At 31.3% G+C, this 26,053-nt stretch overlaps 2 protein-coding genes across 2 annotated transcripts in view; one reads left to right on the plus strand and one right to left on the minus strand.

Annotated features, from left to right (window-relative positions):
• LOC118198461 (acetylcholine receptor subunit beta-like 1) overlaps positions 1-26,053 on the plus strand; it is a 316,357-nt gene that overhangs the window by 76,551 nt on the left and 213,753 nt on the right. The gene's annotated exons all lie outside the window — the stretch shown is intronic.
• The window catches only part of LOC118204698 (28S rRNA (cytosine(4447)-C(5))-methyltransferase), an 87,404-nt gene that overhangs the window by 34,024 nt on the left and 27,327 nt on the right, over positions 1-26,053 (minus strand). The window contains exons 4-8 of the mRNA XM_085820126.1: positions 21,043-21,194; positions 12,850-12,918; positions 7,369-7,424; positions 3,053-3,138; positions 124-217 (exon numbers count right to left, since the gene is read on the minus strand). Of these exons, the coding sequence (XP_085676252.1) occupies positions 124-217; positions 3,053-3,138; positions 7,369-7,424; positions 12,850-12,918; positions 21,043-21,194 (457 nt within the window). The remainder of the gene's footprint in view (positions 1-123; positions 218-3,052; positions 3,139-7,368; positions 7,425-12,849; positions 12,919-21,042; positions 21,195-26,053) is intronic.

The raw sequence follows: 26,053 nt of genomic DNA on the forward strand, positions 1-26,053 counted from the left end.
ACGTCTGAACATGATTTCAATAAAATCAGCTTAACAGAAAAGGGTTAAAATTAATTTCAATATTTGACACAAGTAGAGAAAGTACTTAATATTAAACAAAAACAAGAACATGAAAACACTTACTTATCTTCTTCTCTTTTAGTTTTAAAATCTGTAAGGACAGAAACTACGTCTTTGATCCTCTGGCTGACTGCAACTAGATCAGGCGGTTCGGCAAGTAATAAAAAGTTAAGATCAAAATCAATTGACATCAAGTTCATGAAGTCATAAAATGATTCTCCTCAACTAAAATATAAATTTTTCCTAGTTGGAATACTAGACAGCTAAATATTTAATTTTCAAACTGATATTTATTTCAAATAATTCTAATGTGTTAATAAATGTCTTCATTTCTTACTGTATAAGCTGCAGATACAGCTACAACATGTCATGGCATTTGTCACCCTGGAGAAAAATTATTACAAAATATCTTTATCCAATTATAGATGCTGATCGATCAACCTAGTTCTTATTAAAAAAATTATTAATTTCCAACTATGGAAAAAAGTTGTTCACAAATAAATGCATCCCTAATAAAAGTGATCATTCTTATCACAAAACGCCCTAACTGATGGACAACTCCAGACAAAGGTTAATCAAATTTATATCATCAAATCTTTGTCAAAGTACTATTTTAAAACCTTATAATACGATTTACTTAACTGTATGAATTACAAGGGGTGTTTACACATTTTTACAGGGTTAATTGATGTTTAATATGTAAAGAGTATCTTTTAAGTGTTCAGCCTGATAGCCTTAGGTAGATCTCCTTTCGAGAAACTAAAGGCACAATAGTTCATGAGTGAAACGCCCGAGAACTTCGCAGAAATACAATGAAAAGATACATATACTATACCTATATAAGACTCAATTTTTTCAAGGAATATAGTAGTACTTTTCAAAGCATGACTTGTTGCCTTGTCTTAAGGAACTTTCCCTTCCTCACTTGAAAACCATTGGGATAAAGAAATGAAATTTCTTCAGTAGATACTGGAAATAAAAATTTCCTTTGATAGTATGCTGAGTTGATTTTAACATTTCTTTCCCACTTTTCTTATTTATCATTTTATTTATTGTTGCTAAAGATGTATTTGAAGATGAATTTTGGAAACGATTTCTGCATCGGTGGATTTTCTTGTTACCAATGATTTAACTTTAAAAACAGTACATATCTTTTTTGGCTATTCATTTAGAGTCTTCTTCAGTAATGATTGGCAGTTCTTCCCTTTCTGATTAACAATGTTGCTTATTTTGCATTAAAAACTTTAATACCATGCATTTCATAATGGTTTTGAAATATGGAATAGGAATAATTCTCTTAAAAAGTGGAAAATCATATTCGTCGATCCACAGCTTCTTTAGATGTAAAATTTTGAAAGAAACAATTTAAATGTAGCACATGATATTTTTCATTTCAAATAATAAGCTGTTGCCAGAAATTATTATTCCAAAACAATTTCTTTTTTTAAAAAAAATTCAATATTGAAATTGTTAAAAATACCTAAATAACCTATGGAAATGCATTCATTTATGAAATCTGGTTTGGTTTATTGAGATTATGGCAAAGCTCACTAGGGCTATCTGCCTAAGGGGAGGGATGCCTTCATGGAGGACTTTATACGGGGAACTGGCTCGTATACACGTCACACATTGGGCAAAACCACTAAAACGCCCATGCAGCCAGCCCGTTCGCGGGATTCGAACCTTGGACCGAACTACTAGTGTTCAGTGACTTTACCACTCGGCCGCTTGTGGGCTATGAAATCTGGAGCATTTAAAAAAATGAAGTGACATTGAATTTGAATGATTACTTACAGTTCTTAAATTAACCTAAAATTGCAGTTTCCCAAACATAGGAAAGAAATCCAGTGTTTTTACATCTTAACTGTGATGCAAAATGCGGTAGGTTTTTAAGCAGGGCTTATTGATTGTTCAATAAATTCACTATATGCTACAGTATTTGAAAAAATACTGTAGCATATAGTGAATAATGCTACAGTATTACAATAAATATAATAATAAATAAGACTACCAATTTAAATTACCTATGAGAGAATTTGCAATAAAATTAAGTTTGTAGCTTGGAAAAACTTTTTCATTCTTTTGGCATAGTATGAGACAACATTGTTAATCGGATATGAGAGATTCGTCAATTTGAAATTACAGCAGATACCAGTTCATATGTTGTCATCAAACTGCTCATTTGTATAGGAAAAAAACAGAGAATACATCACTTGTTGTGATCAACAATTCAGTTAATATTATTCAAAGTATTAATGGATTTTTTTTTAAAGCTAAGATACCAAGCAATGTCAAAATAGATTATTATATAAAAAATGATAAGTGACAGAGAAATCTCGTCAAGTAAGTTATGTCGCCAAACAGCTTACTTTCAGTTTCAACCAAACATTTAAAATTATGCAATTGATTTTGAGGATGATCAAACACAAATCCCTCTTCTCCAGAAGAAGGAAGCAGAAATCTCCTAAGGGGGGGGGATTCAGACGAAGGTTGCTTTTTTGGCCTAAATTTTTAAATTTTAAATTTGTATATTTTTTTCCCACTAAATGAAGGATACGCTCTGAGAATTAAGATTTAGGGGTACAGCATCAATAAAATAATTTCCAGAAATTTTATGAGCTTTTTCCCTTTTCTAATTATAATGTTGTTAAAACTATTTATTTATACATTTTAGCTCTATTTATATTAAATTCATAAAATTTCATTGTTATTTTGAAGGATATTGTTCCTTATCATTTAATGTTATCCAAATAGCCATAGACAAACAGTCAATAAAATGTACAAATAACACTAGTGTTATAACTAATACTATAATATAAGTGTTTAATATTGTAAATGTCAAACTTATTATTACTAGTGTAGTTATTACCAGTGTATAAACTGTGTTAAGAAACATGTTAAAAATCTGCAGTGTTTACTGAACCATAATAACACAACAAGCATAAAATTTAAAGCGCAATAATAAAACACTTAATTGGCTTTAAAAGGATATTTTCTTTTTCAATTTCTTGCCCACTGGGAAGTTTAAAAGTTTCTGTCTCAGCGATATTCGTCAGAGTCTCTGCTTGTTCCAGTTCCCTAAAATAGCATAAAGAAAGACATAAATTTAAACATAATACACACACAAAAATCTCAAAGGATTCAGATTTTAAGTCACCAAAAAAGTTTAATATAATTTATGAGTAGATGTTATCAATAAGGTCAAGGTGGAAGAGCACAACAAGAATTTTTACAAAACTAGATTAATATACATTTAGACCTACATGGAAACCTTACTTATCTTCTGCACATTTGAAAAGTCAAAAGAATATCTAAAAATAACACTAACCTCAAAAAAAAAAAAAAAAAAAAAAAAAAAAAAAAAAAAATTTTTTTTTTGAAAGGGGTCAGATTTTAAAATTGCCTTCTAAAGTTTAATATTTATTGGTAGAGATTATTGAAACAGATGGTCCAGGTGGCAGAAAAAACATTTTAGAGGACGAATATACATTTGCTCTATCATGGGAATGCTGCATACCTTCCATACATTTAAAAAGTAAAAAAATATGTAACATTTTGAATTTAATACAATTTATCAGGCACCTCGTACTTAATGATATTTTTTTGCAAATTTTAGTGTGTTCTAAAGTAAGTTTCTTTCTTTCAAATGCCAAAAACCATTTGACAAAATATGATTAAACACACCAAAGCAAACTGTTTGCGCAGATGATATTTGCGGCGGTGGGAAACTTTCATTAAAACCTGATACACTGATTTCATTGCTAAAACAAATTAAAGGTTTTCTTACAGTTTTTAAACATAAGAATTTATTCGATGAGATGAAACATAATACGATGTTTAATTTTCTTTTTATTTTCAAAACATAAAGTTAGCTCATTACTAAAATAAATTAACAGTTTTCCTGCTAGCTTCAAAAAGAAATTTATTAATTAAATAATGGTTTAGTTTACAGAAGAGACAAAATACCAGTATTTTTGTTAAATATTAAGAATCTTTAATCAGTTTAATCTTACACAAGGCAAAATATATTTTAAGATCACAGACATCAACCTATCAAACAAAAAAAGCCTTTTTTTACTTACCAATAAAAATATAATGAACATGCTTAAAAACTTCACCAAATGAAATTAAAAACAGAAATACAGTAGACATCACTTAATATGACTGCAGTGAATGTAATCACAGAGATATTGTTATCGAATAGTCAAAGACTCACCTTAACGCATACGAAAGCGTAGAAAATATATTACTGTAATCAACAATTCTATTAATAAAACCAAAATATTGTAGAATAAATTTTTAAACTGAAGTAAACTTGCCATATAAGCTAAAACTGATTATAAAAACTGCTAAATGACAGAGAAATATCACCAAATAAGGGACTAAGTCCCCCAAATTTGGTTTCAATTTTAATCAACGATTTAAAACTGATCCGAAACAGAAATCTTAGTTTGACAATTTTGAATAATTCTATCGATTCTGAGGGCAGTTTAGATACAGGTCCCTCTTCTTCAGGACTAAAAAGGAGAAAAAAAATTTCTGAAGAATATTTTCTCTCAGCATTGCACATCATTGACAAAATAACACAGAGAAAGGTTTTTGATGATGAAGTTTTGAATACATGGTTTTTGATAAGTACAGAAGAAAGTTAACTAGAAGAGATTCCGACAAATTCTTAAAAAACAATCCTTGAAATGAGTAAAACTTGAACTGTTTGGCGATGACACTGACATAAAAAACAGATCCGATCTCGATCAACAATATACGTTGGTTAATTCGAGTCACAGTGGCCCTTTATGTTAATCAAAGAACTCAAATGTAGCATTTACTGATAACATCTGCTCTCACAAACATAGCATAATATTTCAATGATGAAATAAACTTAGCTTGTTTTCATATGTAACGTAGAGAAAAAACTGAGCAATTTCAGATATTGATTGAGCACTTATGCCACATAAAGTTCAGCAGGTAAAGTACAAAATTTTTAAAAGCAGCATATGTTTAGAATTCCCAATATGGTGTTGCTATTATTTTTTTCAGGCTTGTCTTGGTTCACTGTATCAGTGTTCGGTTTTTTTTTTAACATGATGATGTATACAACTTTTTCAGTCTTTTTTAACTTCATTGTTTAAACATCACTTCTTCCATACTCATGCCACATACAATTCAACAGCAAAATCACAAAATATTAAAAAACTGCCCATCTTTAGAATTTGTGATAAAGTGTTAAGAGTTAGCATGCATTTTTTTTTAATATTTGCTCTCTATATATGTACATATACATAAAATACAGGACTAATTTGTGTTTTTCATAATTTATTAAATAGAATTACATTTACGAATATTTTGTGTACAGTCTTAACGTTATGATTTTTTTTTTTGTTTGTACCTTGCATAATTTTGAATTACCATTTAGTTGGTTCACAAAATGATTTTATTATTTGCTTTAATTAGTACGGTGCCAAAAACACACTGGGATAGTTCTTGTCATTATTAGATGATTATAAATACTATTTGACATTTTTGGACAATTGGCTAGTGCCAATTTGAGTTTTATAATGGTAGGAAGAACAAAACATCTTAGATTAGAATTAATTCTAATGATCATATATCTTCAACTTATTTATTAATTATTTAAACTGAAAATCATCATATGTTGATCAATGATGAAAAAATGGCAGACTTATTAATATTGCTACATATTTAGGCAACTCATTAAATACATAACTAGGAACTATGTCTTAAGGAACAAAAATGTACCTTTAAAAAAATTTTCCAATTGCAGGGCCATTATTGGTAAAAAAGGCATTTCAAATACAAATACGAAATCTCCAACAAATTAATAGAATGAGATAAATAAATGAATTATAATTCACTACAATGCTGAAGGTCTACAATTTTTTCCTTTAGTTTGGGTTACTGAAAATGATCTAACTCTTCGTACTTTTAAACGTAATTGTCTAGCTGTTTTGGAAGAAATTATTGATATGGTGGCACCACTGTCTACAACACACTGTAGACGTTTCTTATTGGGCAAATATCCCGACACCTTTAATAGTCAACTACTGTGAGGGGTTTCTGGAGTTGGTTCTATTGCAAGGGGCTTAACATTAGGTGTATCAGATCTCTCCCTTCTGAAAGGACAAACCTGAAACCAGTGAAAAGCATTTGGGATTCCGTTCCGGGTGCAAAGTCTACAGGGACTGGGTGGCAATGGCAATCTATTTTGAGAATTATAATTATGATGGCTTGTAAATCTTGGACCACTGAACCGATTATAAAAATTACTTGGTCTCTGAAAACGTTGGAAATTGTTGGGTCTAGGAGAATCTTGTCTCACAGTAGTTTCATAGCTTGAAGCTGAAATTCTACTTCTATTAAATCGATTGTAATTTTGGGGACTGTTCCCAATCGGAGTAACAAATCTGGGAGGTGCACTTTTGATTTGTTGATTTTCGCTAATCTTAATATAAGCTTATGGACATGAGTAAGCCAAGAGATGGGGTCAGAGGGTGCGTTGATCGTCATTAAGGATTTTAATTCTATAGGAAGGCCATCCGTCAGACCCTCCAAGATGATTTCATGAGTTAGATTTAATTTTTTACCAATATCTAATTTTTTGCGAAAATATTGCGTTATGTCCTCTTTATGATTGTACTTGTAATTGGCAAAATCACCAAACGTAGTTAAAGTGGGATCGAAAAAATTTTCCTTTAAAATTTGGACTAATTCCACATATTTAGTAATTTTATGGCAGTTTTTGACATATACGCTAGGTTTATTTTAGCATCCATCTCACAAGCGTTCTTCGTACCTTGAGCAGAAGCCCTACTTATACATATGTGTGCATCATGAAGCTCCTCCACAATCAGCGATATTAATTGAAATCACGAGGTGACGCTATCCTCTCATCAGGAGTGTTCTAAAAGACTTTATGTAATATGACAGATTTATGAGTTTGGCGATTTGGCGGGCGCCAACAGGTTAATATATTTTATACTAAAGAAAGGATTTCGCCAAAATTTAGGAACAGGGATGCAATTTAGGTAGAGAATCGCCAACACATTATTAAGCAATATTATTATAATTTAATTTAATCAATTGATTTAAAAATATCATTACATATATATGTTATATTAATGTAGTATATATATATATATATATATATATTACATTAATATAATATTTGAAAAGTGATATAATGAATATTGACGGTAATAGCAGCTCTGGTGAAAAAATTCAAAATCCAGAACATTCATTGAAAATAATCTTTAAAATACAGAAAAATTTAATACAATCATTACTTACCTGTTTTCAGCTTCCTTTTTTGCAAGCTTTTTTGAAGCCTTCTCTATGGGCAGCAACTAATAAACAAAAATAAAATGAAGCATTGATAACAGATATAAAGCATTTCTTTGGCTTCATTACATAATACTGAAAATAATTTAAGAACTGAAGACATCAGTCACCATTTTAGGAAATAACCTTTCTTTTCTAACATTCTTAGAAGTACAAATAAGGATTTAATTACATTTTTATGCTCCAATCAAACATCATTTTAAAATTATATTTATTGGTTAATTCTTAATTCTTGTTTCATTTTAAAAGTGAAACATAATATTTTCCTGTGTAGTGCAGGGGCAAAACATGCATTTGGTCCACATGCAATTAGAGTTTGAGACTTTCAAATAATGTAAAAGCATCAAATTCTTTTTGTTCCCGAAGAGAAGGGACCTCTGCCCGAATGCCTTCAAAATCCACAGGGTTTCATTCAAAATCTACAATAAAATATGTTTCTATTTTGCTCAAGTTTAATGTAAAAGAATTTAGAACACCCCTTAAACGGTGGAGGAATTTGCCCTCCTGTAATGGCATTTTGGCCATTACAGGATATACATTATATATTATAAACTTTCAGAAACATGCCGAAGAGACTAATTATCACTCTTACACATTCCCACCAGCAAGCGAGCTGTAAATCACCGAACACTGTTCGTTTCAACCTGAATTCAAATTCAGGAAAATGGGATGGCGTTTTCCTACTTTTCACCATGTGTAACAAGTATATGAGCCAGTTTACCTTTGAAAGTCCTCCACGAAGGCATTCATCTCCTTATGCAGATAGCCCTAATATGCTTTGCCATAATAAACTAAACTAAGCCAAACCAAACTACACATTAAGTTATTTGAATACAAGAGGACTATTTGCTTAAGTGGGAGCATATCTTTGTAAAGGACTTTCTAAAGGAAACAAACTTCTCTTCGTGTTACAGATGGAGAAAATGACAAAACCAACCATGTAGACAGCCTGTGGGCCAGGGATTGAACTCAGAATGAAATGGCAGTATTTAGCTACCTTTTAACTTTTTAAGCTACAGGTGGGATAACTTCATGGAGAAGGAATATCCAATACATTCATGCACAATGAGAAATATTACTATTGATTAGACTAGATTTGATTAAATTTTATTTGTACTCATCAAATATTAATTATATAATAATTATATTATGTTTGATCAGTTACAAACTTTTGCACTATAATAGCTTTTGAAGGATAAACAATGAGCCTAAACAGATTATATCAATCAACATTTCTAATGAGATTAACTTAGACATGGATTTGGAGAGAAAGTGAAGCAACAAGGAGAGAAGCAAACAACATTTATTTATAAAAAAAAAAAAAAAAAAAAAAAAAAAAAAAAAAAAGAAAAGAAAAGAAAAGAGAGAGAGAGAGATTGCATCTTCACAGTGTGGATAAATGGCAAACTGCACATATGTCAAGAGAAAAACTCTTAAGCTAAATGTTGTACATTTTATGACATGAAAGTTTTGCTTAGGAATACAGTTACGTATGGACAGCTTTTTTTCACAGTTGAAAATTAACATGAAAAGACCAATGAGCATCTACAATCTGCGATGAAGATAATTTCTAGTTATTTCTCTCAAAGGCTACAAACTACAAATCGGAATTGAAACACCCTCAAATGCGAAGCTGTAGTAAGAAATAAAGAAGTTCATAACTATTTACATACAAATATATGTATTTTTATTTATGCTTCAAAGAAAAATTTTCATAATTAAGAGAAAGATACTAGGTCATTTTTATTTATTTTTAAGTTTTGTTCCACTTAAAAAGTTTTCCCTGAAAACTTAGAAAAACTTTTCTGATTTAATTTTAGTTTCAATAACTTGTTTATTTTTAGTTAAAGTTATTTAGTGATTAATTAAATGTGTTAGAATTATTTGAAATAAATATCAGTCTGAAAACTAAACATTTAACAGTCAATATATTATGTAACCAACAAAAATGTATCCTAGATCAAATAAGGAAGTTCTCCTGCCGCACCCTGTATACAGAGGTTGATGATAAAGTACAGAACATTCAGAATTAGAAATTTTGCAGCAAAACCATTACAGATATTGAGTGTCATTTTTTTTTTAAATGGCATTTATGATGGCAAAAAGAATTAGCAGCAAAATACTGTAAAGGACTTCAGATAAAATGACTAACTTATGCTGTTACTGAAAGGCATACTTTTATAATGCTGGGCATAAATGTAAGATCTTATATGACGTTGATTGGCAATAACATCTATTTGTGACCAGTAACATTTTATCAAAAAGTGAAAACAGTAAAAAACTACAAGAATTTTTTTTATTAAAATCTCTTTTTAAAAATATCAATGAACTTTTTTATTAATATTCTAACATATATATAAGTTACCTTATTCAAAATTATTAACCCCTTCAAGCCTAACGGGACACATACGTTTCAAGCAAATTTTAAAAAAATGCTTTTGGGATAGAAACGCTTCTCTGTCTAATGGAAGACTTTCCCAACAGTCCTGCCAATATTTTTGAAGCTATTTTCATTCACAGAACATAGATGGCACTACCGTACATAATGCAATTCCCGCATTTTTGAAGTGTTGTAGCAGCTCATTCCATACTCTACGAATGTAAATAGTTTAGTTTTGGAAAATACCACCTATTTTCGATTAAATTTTGATTTATCCATAAATCTAAGGCCAGATAAGTTACTCACGAAGCGGATTACCTCTAATAAACTGGTAAGTGGCAAAGTTTTACTTCCGTTTTTATTTTCGGGACATATGTGTCCCTCTCGTCTTGGATAGTGGGAACACATTGTCTCAACAGTCCTATGTGATCATTTCTCTAGATATTATATTTTTCGGTTACTTTTGAAATAGTTGCTTATTATTTTTAATTTAGGCACATATTATTAATTCAATCTAAAATGACTCGACGCCGGGGACTTACTAATAAAGAAATAATAATAATAATAAAATACAAGAGTCAGATGACGAAGATATTGATTTGGATGATGAAATAGACAATCCCGATTTTCAAGCTCCAACACACAATTTGCAGTACTCATTCGATTCAGACGAGTGTGAAATGGATATCGATCATGATACCATTCCCCAAAATACAAAGAACAGCAATGCTTTGAGTGATACTGATACGGCATCACTTTCATCAGTTGATGAGATACCATCAGCTAATGCTTCAGGCTGCAAACCAATCTTATGGTTTCATGCAGATTCAACTTTCCAACCTCGAATGACAATTCCAGCAGAGTCATCGTCTAGTTTGTTATTCAACTTAAATCGTTCAGCTACCAAACTGGATGTGTTTCTCAAGATATTTCCAAAAAGTCTTATGATTTGGATCTCTCAATGCACAAACCAACGACTTGAAAAGTTAGGACAAAGAATTCACCCTACAGAACCCTCTGAAATAATGCTTGTCCTTGGTGTCTTACAATAGGGTGCTTTAATTCTCTCATTATTGGTCATCTAATCTAATCCTTCTTTGGGAAACGTAGCAATAAAAAATGCTATTTCAAGAGACAGATGTAAAACGTTGCTGTCGAAACTATATTTTACTGCACCAGAAAATGCAAGTAAAATATATTATATTGACGAGGTTGTTTCGTGCCTGAAACAAACCTTCAAACAGTGCCGGAGCAAAAGCTCATATCAAGCTATTGATGAATCAATGGCGAAATTCAAGGAACGTTCATCCCTCAAACAATATATGCTGATGAAACCTGTGAAAAGAGGAATAAAAATTTGGTAGCGATGTGATTCAAAAACAGGATATGTATATGACATGAACATTTATTCCGGAAAAGAAAAGGGTGAAGTTCAAGGCACACTCGGGGAACGGGTAGTATCAAAGCTAACGGAGACAATCCAAGGTAAAGACGTGATGCTTGCGTTTGACTGATTTTTTAAAAGCGTGCACCTGATGAAAACCTTATTTCCTGCTGTTGGAACGTGCATCAAGACAAGCAAAGATTTTCCTAATTTTGCAACAAAACTAAGCAAAAGGGGTGATTCTGAGTTTCTCGTAACTAAAAATGGAACATTGTGTGCAGGTGGCTTGATTCAAAGGAAGTGATGATGCTAAGTAATTGCCATGAAGCTAAATACACAAAAGTAAATCGCACCATGAAAGATGGAAGCAAAGAAGAATTTGAGTGTCCTGTGGCAATTGAATTCTACAACAAAATCATGGGAGGTGTAGACCTTGCAAATCAAATGGCAAAGTTCTATGAATTAGATAAAAAATCTTGCAAGTGGTGGAAAAAAGTATTTTTTCACCTATTGATGAGCGCAGCGTTCAACTCATGGATTGCGTACTGCGAACTCAAACATTGAAAAACCCCACTTCTTGATTTCATTGTACATCTTGCAGAAGCCTTGATGGCGTCCGGAAACTCAACGCACAGTATCAACGCCATAGAGGAACTGGACGCCCATCCAAAACATCATGAAGCTTACTCAGTGTTGGTGACCATCTGCAAGTAACAACAAAAACACGATGGCGGTGCCGTAAATGTGCACAACAAAAGGAATCGTGCACTAAAATAATGTGCCCGATGTGTAATGTCGCATTGTGCATTGATTGTTTCAAACCATACCATTCATAATTAAATTTTTATGAGTAGAAAATCATTGGTTTTCTTTATAAAATTACTCATTGAAGACTACTGGGACACATATGTCCCAGAAGTCAGGATTGATGGGACATATATGTCCCGGTCCTAAATCAGTGTTGAAAATGTTTCTAAAAATATAACATCTTAGTTTTTAGCATTCTAGTGTGCCCTACATTTGGTAACAGTCCTTTTTATTCTCCATTTTAAATGAGCTATCGCCCTTTTCCGTTTTAAATCTTTGTAACAACTTTTCTAGACTGCATCTTTCCATTTCATGCTTGCTTATGTAATCCTTCTTTCTGCACGTGAGAGCTTGTATCCAATCACAGATCCAGAATTCATACAAAGAAATAAAGTTTATAAATACCACTGCTATTATTGTGCAGCCTTTCCCCCTACTTTGCTTGCTGCTTGCCAACACATATTTCTTGCCTCTGCTGTTTATCACCACTGTTTAAAGAGATGTAAGCTGTATAAAATTGTAGAGTACCTAGTGCACCCATAATAATGATATGTGAAAATGTTTTAAATATGAAACAAAACTGTGTTGAATTAACAAAACATCTGGTAAAGTTCTTCTTCACTGTTAAGCCATCTTAACTATCTACACATCTGTTTTTTAATAGTCCTCATGTCATCTACAGAATTAGGACATACATGTGCTGTTTCATTTATAATGATTTAAGCAATTTATTTTTTTGTACAGATATTTAAATAAGTTCATTCTGTGTTTATATTAGTATATATTTAATTTCAACTTTACAAATAAGCATAATCATATATGACTGTAAAAAAAAATTGAAATTAAATATAAAACATACGTTCTCATCATCCTCTTCGTCTTCCTCTGAATCATTAGTCCCAAAGTCATCACCCATTATTTCATCCTCCTGAAATTTTAAATCAATTTTAGCAAATAGCAAGAAATAAAAAATTAAAACTTGGGTATTTAACAATATTAAACACACAGTATTTCCTCGTTTAAGCAATCACAGCAGAGACACTTTACAAACAAAGTTAATTTACCGAAAACTTGAAAAAAACTATGGCAGAATTCAAAAAATGAAAATTTGTAATCATATTTATTTATATAAATAAAGAAAAGTGTCTGTGCATTTGTTTTCAATGAAATCTGCATTTTATTCCAATCTTGGTGAAATTTGGCACTCTTGACTTTCAAGACAAGAGGAACACCACTGTTTACATAAGATTCCTAAAAACCACTGCACGAAGTCACCACTTTTTATATACATATTTTTATGTTAATTTAACAAATAAAAATATCAGTGATGTAAAAGAAGTGTGTTGCTGCACAGCAAAATGCAACATACTTGGCTTTAAAACTTAATAAACAAAATTAGCAATCTAAAAGAAAAGTGATTAGTAAGCTGCAAATTAAAATATTTTTAAGTGTGTAATCCTTCAGCGAAGCATAAGGTATTTAATTTTTTTCAAATTTATTCAATTATTGATTAATACACTAAGAAACCTGAATGCAGATTTATTTCAGTTATTATTAATTACTATATGGAATCATGAAATTCTATTAGTTGGATTCATTAAAATCATCTATCTATCTATATAAGGATATATGTATATAAGGAATTGATGTTTTAATGTGGTATTGTATTTAAACATACAACAGCCATCAACAAGTAGTTATGCTGATTCCCTTGTAGAGGACCCACCCATTTTTCAGAAAATTTCTTACTTTGATATCATATTGCATTTTGTTAGTTTTCTGTTTATTAATTTTTAAAGTACATTTTACATTGCTTTACAATAAAAAATGCAGTTTTCTTTTATAATAATTAAATTATTAATTTTAATAGCATTATTTCATGAATATGTAACAGAAATATTTTGTTTTTATATTAAATGCAATAGTTTTTATAAAACCTTACATGACAAGGACTGCAAAATTTACTTTCCAATATTCAAGCAAAGACTATTAAGAAGTGTGAATTTTTTCAATTATTTCCTGAAAAAATCAGGACTCTAAATTTAGAACAATCTTTATAATGGTTGGAGAGAACATTTTAAGAACTTTAAAAACTTATATTTTTAGAGAAAAAGAAGATACTGTAAAACAAATGGACTATACATTTCATTTAGATAGTATATAATATTTTTTAAAAATATTTCCAAGGTACTTCTTTATCATAGCGGCTCCCTGAGATTGAATTGCCAATCAACTCAGATGTCTCACCAAAATCTGGTTGCTCACCACATGATCGTATACAGTCAAAAGTCGTTAATTTGGACACCCATAATCTGGACCTCAAAGCTAGAAACTTTCTGCGCATGCGTCAACGCGAAGCATGCGCAGAAATGTGCGAAGACCTTTATGTCTGCAAATATGTGTGTGCGCGTGCGCAAAATACGTTTACAAATGCGCATTTAATGTATAACGGACAGTATAAGCTAAGCTAAAATTATCTCAGTTAATTTTGCAGATTGCGCTGTTCCTTAATCTTTGAATTGAATTCAGCTTATTATTCTTTGCAGACTGTTAGAGCAATTTTATAAAGTAAGCTTGAACTTTATGTCAAATAGAATTTCTGATATATATTTACTAATATGTAAAGGATCTACAAAGCGAAAGTATGCTTCGAAGTCCATTAAACAAAAAGTGGAATTGCTGCAAAAATTGGATAAAGGCATATCCGTTGTTTATTTAAACTTTGTTTATCTTTAACGTCACGGTGCACAATGAATTGGAAGTTGATCTGTCAGCACTATCCTCATCTTCAGGGCAGATGTTTTTATTTTATTTGGCTTATAATTCCTTACTAAATGTAGTATTTCATCTCGATGTACTCCGTCTTTGATATGATTTAAATCAAATTTCTCGTCATTATAATTCTATTCCGATAGCGAAGAAAGTGACAGAGGTTATTGAAAACGAAAAAATTTCGATTGACAAATTAGTCGGTATTCTCGACACAGCAATTATAGGACTTCAACAGTGGAACTTCATAACTGAACAAGAAATTATGTCTGCTTATAGAATTAAAGAGAATGTATTATCACATAAAAAACGAAACAACTTACATTGAAAGAAATGTTTAATAAAGTAAACAAATAAATATTAAGCTTTTTTTTTTTTTTTTTTTTTTTGTAAATTTTGATACCCTTTAGATCATAATTGTTCTTTATTTCATAAATTACGGTTTCATATTTTTAATTTTATAATTTCTGCATGCCATCTTACCAGATTTAAACTGATGATCTATAATCCGGAATCGCCTAAGTACCGACAGCCTGTGTATTCTTATACCTTGCCATTTAATTGTATATTAACATAGTGTTGCATTTTTGCTCTCGCTGCACGTTCTCATATTATTCTTTTTTGATGAGGTTTTTGAATTCACATTCTTAAAATATATTCACTACTTTTTTTTTTTTTTTTTTTTTTTTTTTTGTGTGTGTGTGTAAAACTGCAAAAAGAAGAACCTTCATACTGGAAATCTGTTCAACAGTTCCAGAATATTATTCATCACTGCTATTAGATTTATGTATCCTTAAGCACAGGAGTTGACTTCCATGAAATGGTGTTGGTGTAACAAACAGCTTAATATATGTGAAAGTGCTGCCATTGACTGGAATAATTACATAAGATAAAATAATAATAGTAAGGATAAGGATTCTTAATAAAATTATTCTTAGGAAATGACATGTGAGTACTATTGTTATTATTATACACTCTGTGGTTTATTTTTACATTCGCACTTCACAAGCTTGCCAAGATTATAGCTGAGATTTTGGCACAAATCTAAAATTACCAAATATGGTTAGTGGCTGCTATAACAAAGAAGGAACATTTCCAAAATACATTCTTATACGTGGTTAAGGTTCATGGTACATAAACAAAATGATGGGGCAGAGTGAAATCTAAGGGCTACAACATCCTTCACGAAAATCATTCTCTTTCACATTGAAGAAGCACATATTGTATATATTGTACAAAATTTATCTTCATTTGCTAATGTTCTATTCCTTTTTCCATGGCCAAGCCTTTTTCTCTTTGAAGAGAGAGAAATGTAAGATATAAAATATGAAAGAAAATTACTAACTTTAATTTAGCAATAGTTTTTTTAATTTCTCATTTTATTTTGGCTATGTCCCCTTTGCAGAATCAAAACCGTGTCACTCAAAAATGAATCCAAATTATGGCATCTTATTAACCCTGCAATGTGGTTAACTCTTGTTCAACTGCCATTCAAAATTTAAATAAAAGATTCAACTCTATAAATTTACTCTGCTGAAATGTATGTTACTCATTTCTCTGATTTAGCCATTGCATAATGATGTGATCCATTTTATAAAAACATGAAGGGCACTTATTGCATCCAAAACCCAAAAACAAATTAATGTGCTATTTTGGTCAAGTTTGTCTCTGTTAATCATCTTGCTAATCTACATATATTAGCCTTTTCAAGTAATTACAGGTAACATCTCAGCTATCTTCTAATCCTCAAGTCATCTACACAAAATTATTGTGCACCTGCATGCATGCACACACACACTCACACATATACAATGAATTGTGTCAGTTTTTTATTTGCAAGTGTATAATTCACACATATCTACAGTTTTATTCCGATCTAGACAAAATTTGGCACACTTTACCATCAAATAATATGAAATGAGAGGAAAATCACTGTCTATGAAAGACTTCAGAAAACCACCCCACAGAGTTCACAGCCAGGGCATTTATAGTAGAACATTGAATGTGTTCAATACACTCAGCTTCATGGCACCACTATTGTGTTCTTGCAATCAGTTCCTATTAAAACTGTTAAATGCTGCCATGTTCATTTACTCTTGAGAACAGTATACAACCATTAAAGCAGAATTTAAGTGAACACACTATCATTTTTTTTTTTTTTTTTTTGAAAACATGTAAAGTAATTGGCTAAAGTGGACGGTGATTTTCCAAAACAAGTATCAGTTGTCACTAAGGCTGCTAGATAACACCATGTTAGTTATCTCTTTAGAACAGCATAGAACCTTTAGAGCATAATTTAAATGCACTCTCGGATTTTTACAAAATAGAGATAAAAAAAAAAAAAAAAAAAAAAAAAATCCCTCCATTCCTTAAATGAAGCCTCTTAATTGTGTGTAAAGCCTAGGCAATACCAGGTACTTTGGCTAGTAATATAATACATGTAACATTTAATTTGTGCAGTGCGAAATTTTTAATTCCCTAGTGTCCTTTTAAGTAAAAACAGATTGTTGCATATACAGAGAGAGAGAGAGAGAGAGAGAGAAGTACCATTTTTTCTCATCTTACGATGCCACATTGCCGTTTATTGACAAACATCATCAACACATCAAAAGAAAACAGTTAAAATTCAATTTACAATACGAATTTGAATTGTATAATAAGGTTTGTATGATACATTAAACATTATATATATTATATAATATCATACATTACTATTATTACAAATCTGACATTTCAGGCAATTGACTAATGTGGCTGCTTTAACAGGCAAGTACAAAACAAACTTACATGTAGTTAAAAAGTTAGCTTACAATTTGAAAACTTTAGATTACAACTGTTGAACTTCAAATTTTAATTGCTTAGTTTGTTAATTAATAAGAGAATAAATCTGAAATAAAAATTAAATACTATCGACACACAATGTCATGTGGAATATAAAAATATTTTAGTTCGGGCAGTGGCAACACATTTTAAAAAAATCTTTTGAGTTTGTTGATTAAAATCAAAAGGCAAATAGGTTGTGTTTGGTGGCGTGGCAACACACTTCTTTTTGTTTTTTGAAGTCTGCTGGGTTTCTTGATTAATTATGAAACATAAATATTTTATTCTTTGAACAGTGCCAACACAAAGCTTTTTATGTCACTTGGTTTTTAATCAATAGTTCCTTAAATTTGTTCAAAATACAATATACATAAAAAAGAAAGAAAGAAAGAAAGAAAGTCTTTCATATTTTACGTTATGCGTGTCCAAGGAGCATATTATTTTATTATGCACATTCATATTTTACATTATGCACGTTCTTAACATTTCGTGTGTTACCTTTATTTACAAAATATCATGTTCCTTGCACTTAAACCATAAAATTCAGTTCAACAGCAATATCGCACAATAATTTAAAAATGAGCATATCTTAAGAATTTCCGATACACAGTCTCGCACGCTGGAAATAAAAAATGTCTTTTTTCGTACAATGTTGCCACTGCTGGCTTTTAAATTGTCGAGTTTGTTAATAAAATATTCATTACAGTTTTATAAAGTATGAAATAGATTAAAACAAATTCTAAATTTGAGCTTCCAGATGCTCATATTCGGGTGGAAATGTACGTCATTCAAAATTGGATGGCTATAGGTACATTTGTTTTATCACAATGCGAGATACAAACATACATTTAAGCAGATTCTTCATTATTTAATTTCTTTAAATATAATACAGGACTCTAATATTTGAAGGCAACAATTTGAAAAGTTAACCAACATTTTCAATGCAAAATGCCAAAACAAAATTAATAGTCTTTCTGGGCAAACTGCCCCTTTAAACTTTAATAAGGAAAAAAAAAAAAAAAAAAAAAAAAAAAAAAAAAAAAAAAAAAGATGGAGTGGAAACTATATGTATATACAGTAAAATACCAAAAATCCGCCGACTTGAAATCCACAATACCTCTCAAAATATAAACATTCAGTTTATAGTTTTCGGAAACCGCAACATGGAGTATGAAATATCGAAGAAAAAATACTTACCGGATAAATGACATCATAATTACCAAATAAAATGAGTCATAATGGAAATACCAAATTATTGACATCATAATAAAAGTTTTTTCGCCCCCTCCAGTCTGCATAGAGGTAAAAAAACAGATGATTCACTTAACTCTTTCTTCAAGTACATGATTCACGTTGTACTTTCTGAGCTCTATTATTTCACAAGATTGTTTAGTGCTGTCTCCTTTTTTTTTTTAAATCCAGATAATTTGTGAATAAATTAAGAATATTTTTAATTTCAGAGCTTTTTAATACAATGACAGACAGATAAGAAATGCACTCATGATTTAACTGCTTGCAACATTGGAAAAAGGTAATAATGTTGCATTGACGGTAATACAAAAAGTGGAAATTCTGCAAAAGATGAAAGGCAGGTGCTACTCCTTGGTTTATAGCAGAATCGTATGGAATTGCGACATGAGCCGTGCAAAATATACGGAAAAATAAAGAAAAGCTATTAAAATTTTAAAAGCAACAGTGATTCTAACACCGGAATCCGAAACCAGAAATCTTTACACAAGACGAAATCGGCAAACCTCAATGTCGTTTCAAAGGAGTGATTCCGGCAGCGGCCCGAGTGATGGGGTACAAATTTCAGGACTGCTCCTGAGAGAAAAAGGGAAGCAGATTCATGCTGATTTAAAAATAGAGGAGCCTCTATATAATGAATTTATATATGTAATAATCATTTAATGCATATAAATAAATTATTCTAATAATGTATATAATAATTTAATTAAATGTATCTAATATGCCTTATTTATTTTGCACTTTTAGCTTAATATTGTGATTTATCTTTTCTGTCCCGAAATCCCAAAAATCCGCACAACCTCTGGTCCCAAGCTTTGTGGATTTCTGGACTTCTACTGTATATATATTCAAAACTGGGAGGCTCTACATGCTACTGTTTGTCCACAATATGAGAAACATACACATATAAATTCTTCATTATTTAGTAATAACTGAGATTGCTTTTAAGCAAATTACCCATTAAAATCTTAAAGGTTTCAGATTATAATGGTCACCCAAAAGGGGCACATTTAATACAGTAGAAACTACTGATAGAGATGGCCTGATTGGAATAGCAAAACATTTTAGAGGGCATTATAATAACACGGGACCAGTCTATATCTTCTGTCTACTCGGAAAGTAGAAAAATATCTGATGTAATTCTTTAAAAATATTGAACTTTTTAATTAATATCAGGCATTAAATGCATTTTAATTTCATTTATTAATTAAATGCATTTTCATTTCAAAAGTAAAAACATGTAATATTCTTAAGAACTGCATCTTTTACTTTTCAATAGTTTAGTTTTTCAATTAATAACAGATTAAATATGAAAGAATAATATCTTTAGTTTCTCTGAATGGCAACATACTTGAATTAAAAGAGAAATAATGTTAAATCATGTTTCAAGACTAACAGCCCTTTCAGGCTAAAACTGTGAACAGTCATCCATAAAAATATTCAATGTTCTTTTATTAGACTAAACAAAATGCAATGCAAATCAATCATGAAAAAAAAAAAAACCCTGAAATGTTTCAGATTTTAAATTACGTCCAAAGGGGCGTTTTTTTTAACATTTTGAGTGTTACCTTTATTTATTAAATATCATGTTCTTTGCACTTAAACCATAAAATTCAGTTCAAGAGCAATATCGCAAAATAATGTTAAATTAAGCATATCTTTAGAATTTCCGATATACACAGTCTCGCGAGCTGGAGATAAAAGTATTTTTCTTCTATATAACGTTGCCATTTCTCGCTTTTAAAGCATTGAGTTTGTAAATCAAAAATTCGTTAAAGTTTTACAAAATATATAATCTATAATAAAACAAATTCCAAATTTGGGATTTCAGATGCCCATATTCGCAGTAGGATTTCGTCATTCAAAATTCGATGGCTCTATGTACCATTGTTTTATCACAATGCGAGAAATAGACAATCATTTATGCAGATTTTTCATTATTTAATTTCTTCAAATATAATGCAGGACTCTAACATTTTGTGGCAACAGTTTGAAAAGTGAACCGACGTTTATGAGTCCGACGCAAAATCGCAAAACGAAAACAATAAAAAAAAAAAAAAAAAAAAACACTCAAGAACTACAATTATATTTGAAAAATAAATACCTAATAGACTCTAACGATAAGTGAAACAATACATTTAAAATGAATGAACACTAAATTGTGTTTCAAGACTTAATAACTCTTTGGAGTAAAAAGTAGAATCCCACAAAATACCTCTTCATCCCCTATTTTTTTTTCGAGATCTTCTCCTTCGCCATCAGAATCGGAAAAAAGTCCTTTGGATCCACGAGGCTTCAGCCATTCAGTGTTGTCATCTGTGAAAAGCTTTGGCTTTTTGGAACCACTTTCCGAATCATCACTTTCATCTGTAATAAAACAAAACAAATTAAATTAAAAAATGGTAATAATTTACATTAATAAAGCTTATTAAGTACTTAACCCTTTAAAGCACGAGTTTTTCCCCAGAAAAACTGCTAAAAAGTGATTGAGTTTTTTTTTTGGGAAGGGGGCACAAAATGTATAGTGCAAGTTTTTTTTTATTTATTTGTACTAGTTATTATTTGAATTTGTACTAATTTGATACCAATTTCTTGTGCTACAGCCAAAACTCTCATCATCGTTATGTTCAGATTCACTTCCATCCCTCAAGAGATCATAACTTCCATCGTTGAAACTTTCTGATAAATTAGCATATTCAAAATCGTCAGAGCTGCTCATTATCAGATAACTTTTTCTAAATAAGTTATAAAAACACTTAGTAAAATTTAATTTACGGTTAACTGTTGCCATTTATGACAATTAATGCGATAAAATGGATATACTACCTTTTCCACATCTCAAACAGCTGCCTTATAACTTATAGCTAATCATCAAAATGCACCACTTGGCTAATAAAATAAAATAAAAAAAAAAAAAAATATGCTGCATAGTGGTGCCCTCTAAGGTAAATAAGTTTAATTATAATACAGTCAAAAGTCGTTAATTCGGACACCCATAATCCGGACCTCAAAGCTACAAACTTTCTGTGCATGCGTCATGCACATCTGCATAATACGTTTACGCATGCGCGTTTAATGTATAACGGACGGTATAAGCTAAGCTAAAATTATCTAATTCAGTTAATGTTGAAGGTTGCGTTGTTCCTTAATCTTCGAATTGGATTGGGCTTATTATTTTTTGCAGACTGTTAGAGCAATTTTATAAAAGTAAGCTTGAACTTTCGATTATGTCAAATAGACTTTCCGATGCTAGAGCTCCCAAAGGATCTACAAAGCGAAAGTATGTTTGTGTGTCTATCAACCGGGAGGAGGGGGGGGGGCACGCAATGGATTGGAAGTTGATCTGTCAGCACTATTGTTAAATGTTTACCTAAAATGTCTTTCCCTCGCTAGATGGCGCCAGAGGCTCCATTAGTGAGAGAAATAAAATTTAAAAAAAAAAAAAAAAATTATTATTCCTTTTGTAAACAGGAGATAGTTCGGTTTCGAATCCGTGTGATGGACGGATAAATTGTTTCGTACAGCCATAAGAGAAAAGAGAGGCTGTACAAGAAAATCTATTTAAATATTAATTTTTTTCTTTTGAATGTTTTATGTAAATAAAATGTGATGTCAAGAAAATAGAATTGTGGTTTTTCTGTAAAGAAGATTGCCAGCTGAACCATCACGTCAGATTCAACGATGCATAAGAAAAGGTAAATGAATTTAGTTCTTGTTTTTTTAATTATTTATAAATAGAACCTTTAGTTCTTGTTTTTTTTTTTTAATTATTTATAAATAGAACCTGCATACGTCAGTGGATTCTGACAACTTCAATCAACAGTAGTTGATTAATTACATAATAAAGTTTTTTGGCGTCCGCGACAGGAAGTGTTGTCCTAAAGAACTAGTTATTTATGTTTCCGAAAACAGAAGTACTTGAAATATGTTTATTTTCTGAAGATGCATTTTGTTGAATGAAAGCATGTTTATATTTAAGTTGAATAGAAATAGATATTTAGTATTTTTAGCTTAAAATATATATTATAAGTTTTATGTTTTTGAATAAAAGTAATTTCAACGTAAAACAAATTAATGTATATGAATCCAATTGAGGATTGAAGAAATAAGATTAAGTTAAAAGGATTACTTTAAAATTTAAGATAAAATATTTGAGTGAAGTTTAAAGTAAAAATGAATGTTGATATGATAAAGAAAAAACGTGGAACGGCACGCAGTGCTTTCACTAGAACAGTTAAGGTTCTAAAGAACGAAATTAGTAAAAATGCTCAAGCAGATAAAGCTGTATTAAAAGATAAAATTGTGAAGTTACAAACGATAACTGCTGAGTTAGAATCTTATGATTCAGAGGTACTAGATTTATTAATTAAGAGCAGTGCCACTGAAGATGATTTAGAAACCGAAGTTATAAGCTGTGAGGAATATTCTGATGAATTCATCACAATTGAAAGAAAAGTTAGTGAATTACTAAATATAAAAAAAGTTCCAAATGATACAGTCTTCAGTAATTCTGATGTCAGTAGTAAGTCAAACGGTATAAATTACCTAAATTGAATATAAAACCTTTTGATTCTCGGTTAATTAATTATTTGCCATTTTGGGCACAGTTTAAGAAGATACATGAAGATAAAGAATTAGATGATTGTGATAAGTTCCAATATTTGCTACAAGCTGTAGAACCTGGAACTCGTGCTAGGCATTTATTAGAAAGTTACCCGATAACTTCAGAAAATTATTCGAAAACTTTGTGAGCTTTTCAAGAGCGTTATGGGGACAAAGATATTCTTATCGAAGTTTATGTCAGGGAATATTTGAAATTAATTACAGCAAATATTCAAGATAAGGGTAAAGACAGATTATCATTGTGTGACTTATTCACCAAGGTAGAAGCACATTTAAGGTCTTTAGAATCCATGGGGCTTGATATAGAAAGTAATTCAGCCTGGCTATACCCCATGATAGAATCCTGCTTACCTGATGATATTTTAAGAGCATGGCAGAGATGCAATATTAAGGGAAAGGAAGATTCTGATAGTGAAGCGAGTTTTCCGAAGTCGAGTGTAACGTTGTTAATGAACTTTTTGAAGAGGGAGGTAGCGGGTGAAGAAAGATTACAGTTAGCCAGGTCAGGCTTTGAAAGTATTATCCCAAAAGAGAGAGTAAAAGAGAAAATGCTGAAAAGGGATAACAAGTACCATACTGCAGCTGGTTTATTCGCTGCTAAAGAAATGTTGTGTTTGTTCAGTGGTAAGTCGCATGAAAGTAAGGACTGCGTAGTCGCCAGATCGTTCTCTCTGGAAGAAAAAATAAAGAAAGTCAGGGAAAAGAACTGTTGTCTGAAATGTTTACGCTTTGGCCACCGTGCCAAAATGTGTAAAGTTTTTGTACGCTGTCATGTCTGCTCAAAACCTCATACAGAGCTTTTCTGTCCTGAGATATGTAAAACTAAAGAAATTAGTGATAAAAGTAAACCCCTAGCGAATATCCAGAACACACTTGCAAATCAGCAGTGTTCAAGAGAAGTAGCTCTCATGACACTAGAAATACTAATTAAGGGTAAGAAGAAAATTAAGAAGGTTAGGGCACTATTGGACAGTGGGTCCCAAAGGAGTTATATTTTAAAGAGCACCGCAAAATAACTTGGTCTTAAGCCTCTCGCTACAGCAACTATTACCCACGGTATTTGGAGGTGCAGAAATGGAAGCTAAACCTCATAGTAAATATAAAATTAAATTACGTGCACCGGATAATGGTCACAAATCAGTTATCACAACCGAATTCCTTGACCAAAAAAAGATATGTGGGAACATTCCACGCATTCCAAAGGAGTCTGTTCTAGAAGAGCTTAAGAAACATAGATTATAGATTAAGACACAATAACACGCCGAATAAATACTAATTCAGAAGTCAAACAACAAAAATCAGCGTTATGTGAAAATCAGTGTACTGTGAAAATTTTGTGAATATAACGCTGATTTTTGTTGTTTGACTTCTGAATTAATAGATTATAGATGTCAGATATTGGTACTGGGTGTCCTGAAATAGAAATTTTAATTGGCAGTGATGTTTATGGCCAACTCCTAACAGGACGAATCAAGCAGCTGAACAACGGTCTAACGGCAATTCAGACAAAACTTGGATGGACAATTTGTGGTGAGTTAGAGAATCCGTCCCAAGGTCACGTGAATAGTGGTACAACTACGTTGATGACTAATTTATCTCTGAGAGAACTTTCCAGATTTATGGCGCCTAGAAACAATAGGAATTAATGATCCCGCTGAAACGTTATCTAAGAAAGAAGAAGAAGAGCTAGCCCATGATTTGTTCCTCAAAGAACTTACGAGAAGTGAAGACGGGCGTTACCGTGTTGGTCTTCCAAGGACTTGTATTAACCTAAACATTCCTTCAAATAGAAATGAAGCAGAAAGAAGGATGTTTAACACTACAAGAAGACTGAAGAAGTAAAATAAATTTGAAGATTATGACCTAGTCTTTAAAGAATGGCAAAACGAGAATGTCATACAGGAAATCTCAAAAAGGGAACTAGAAGAAGTAGGAGGCCATTACTTGTGTCACCATCCAGTTATTAAGCCAGAGAGTGCTACTACGTCTATCAGACCAGTTTTTGATGCCTCGTGCAAAGTTGGAAGAGCACCATCCCTAAATGACTGTCTCTTCAAAGGACCAAACTTGATAGAAGAAATTCCCGCTATATTATTGAGATTCCGAGAAAAGGCTATTGCTGTTGTATCCGACATCAGAAGAGCCTTCCTCCAAATTGAAGTTAAGGAAGAAGACCGGTGATTTTCGAGATTTGGTGGGAGAAAGCAAATAAAATTAAAGTCTATCAACATAACAGAGTATTATTTGGAACTAATTGTAGCCCTTTTTTACTCAGCCGGTTATAAGATACCATTTGAACAAGTATCCAAAACAACTCAAAACAGTTACTGACAAACTCTTGAAGTCCTTCTATATTGACAACTGCGTAACCTCCGTAGACAGTGCATCCAAATTAGAAGAATTTATTTCAAAGTCAACTGAAATTATGGCTGAAGCTAAGATGGATTTGAGATTATGGCAGTTCGGTCCGGTAGAAGAAATAGAAAAGTTGTCAACTGAGAACAGAAGTTTGTTTAAAGAAGATCTTACAACTCCAGTTTCGGTTTTGGGGATTAGATGGGATAGAAAGGAGGATTGTTTAATGATCTGCAATGAATTTGACA

Source organism: Stegodyphus dumicola, chromosome 1 (assembly GCF_044657685.1).
Source record: "Stegodyphus dumicola isolate Sdum_Otavi_A_Nest chromosome 1, ASM4465768v1".
NCBI classification, from domain to species: domain Eukaryota; kingdom Metazoa; phylum Arthropoda; class Arachnida; order Araneae; family Eresidae; genus Stegodyphus; species Stegodyphus dumicola.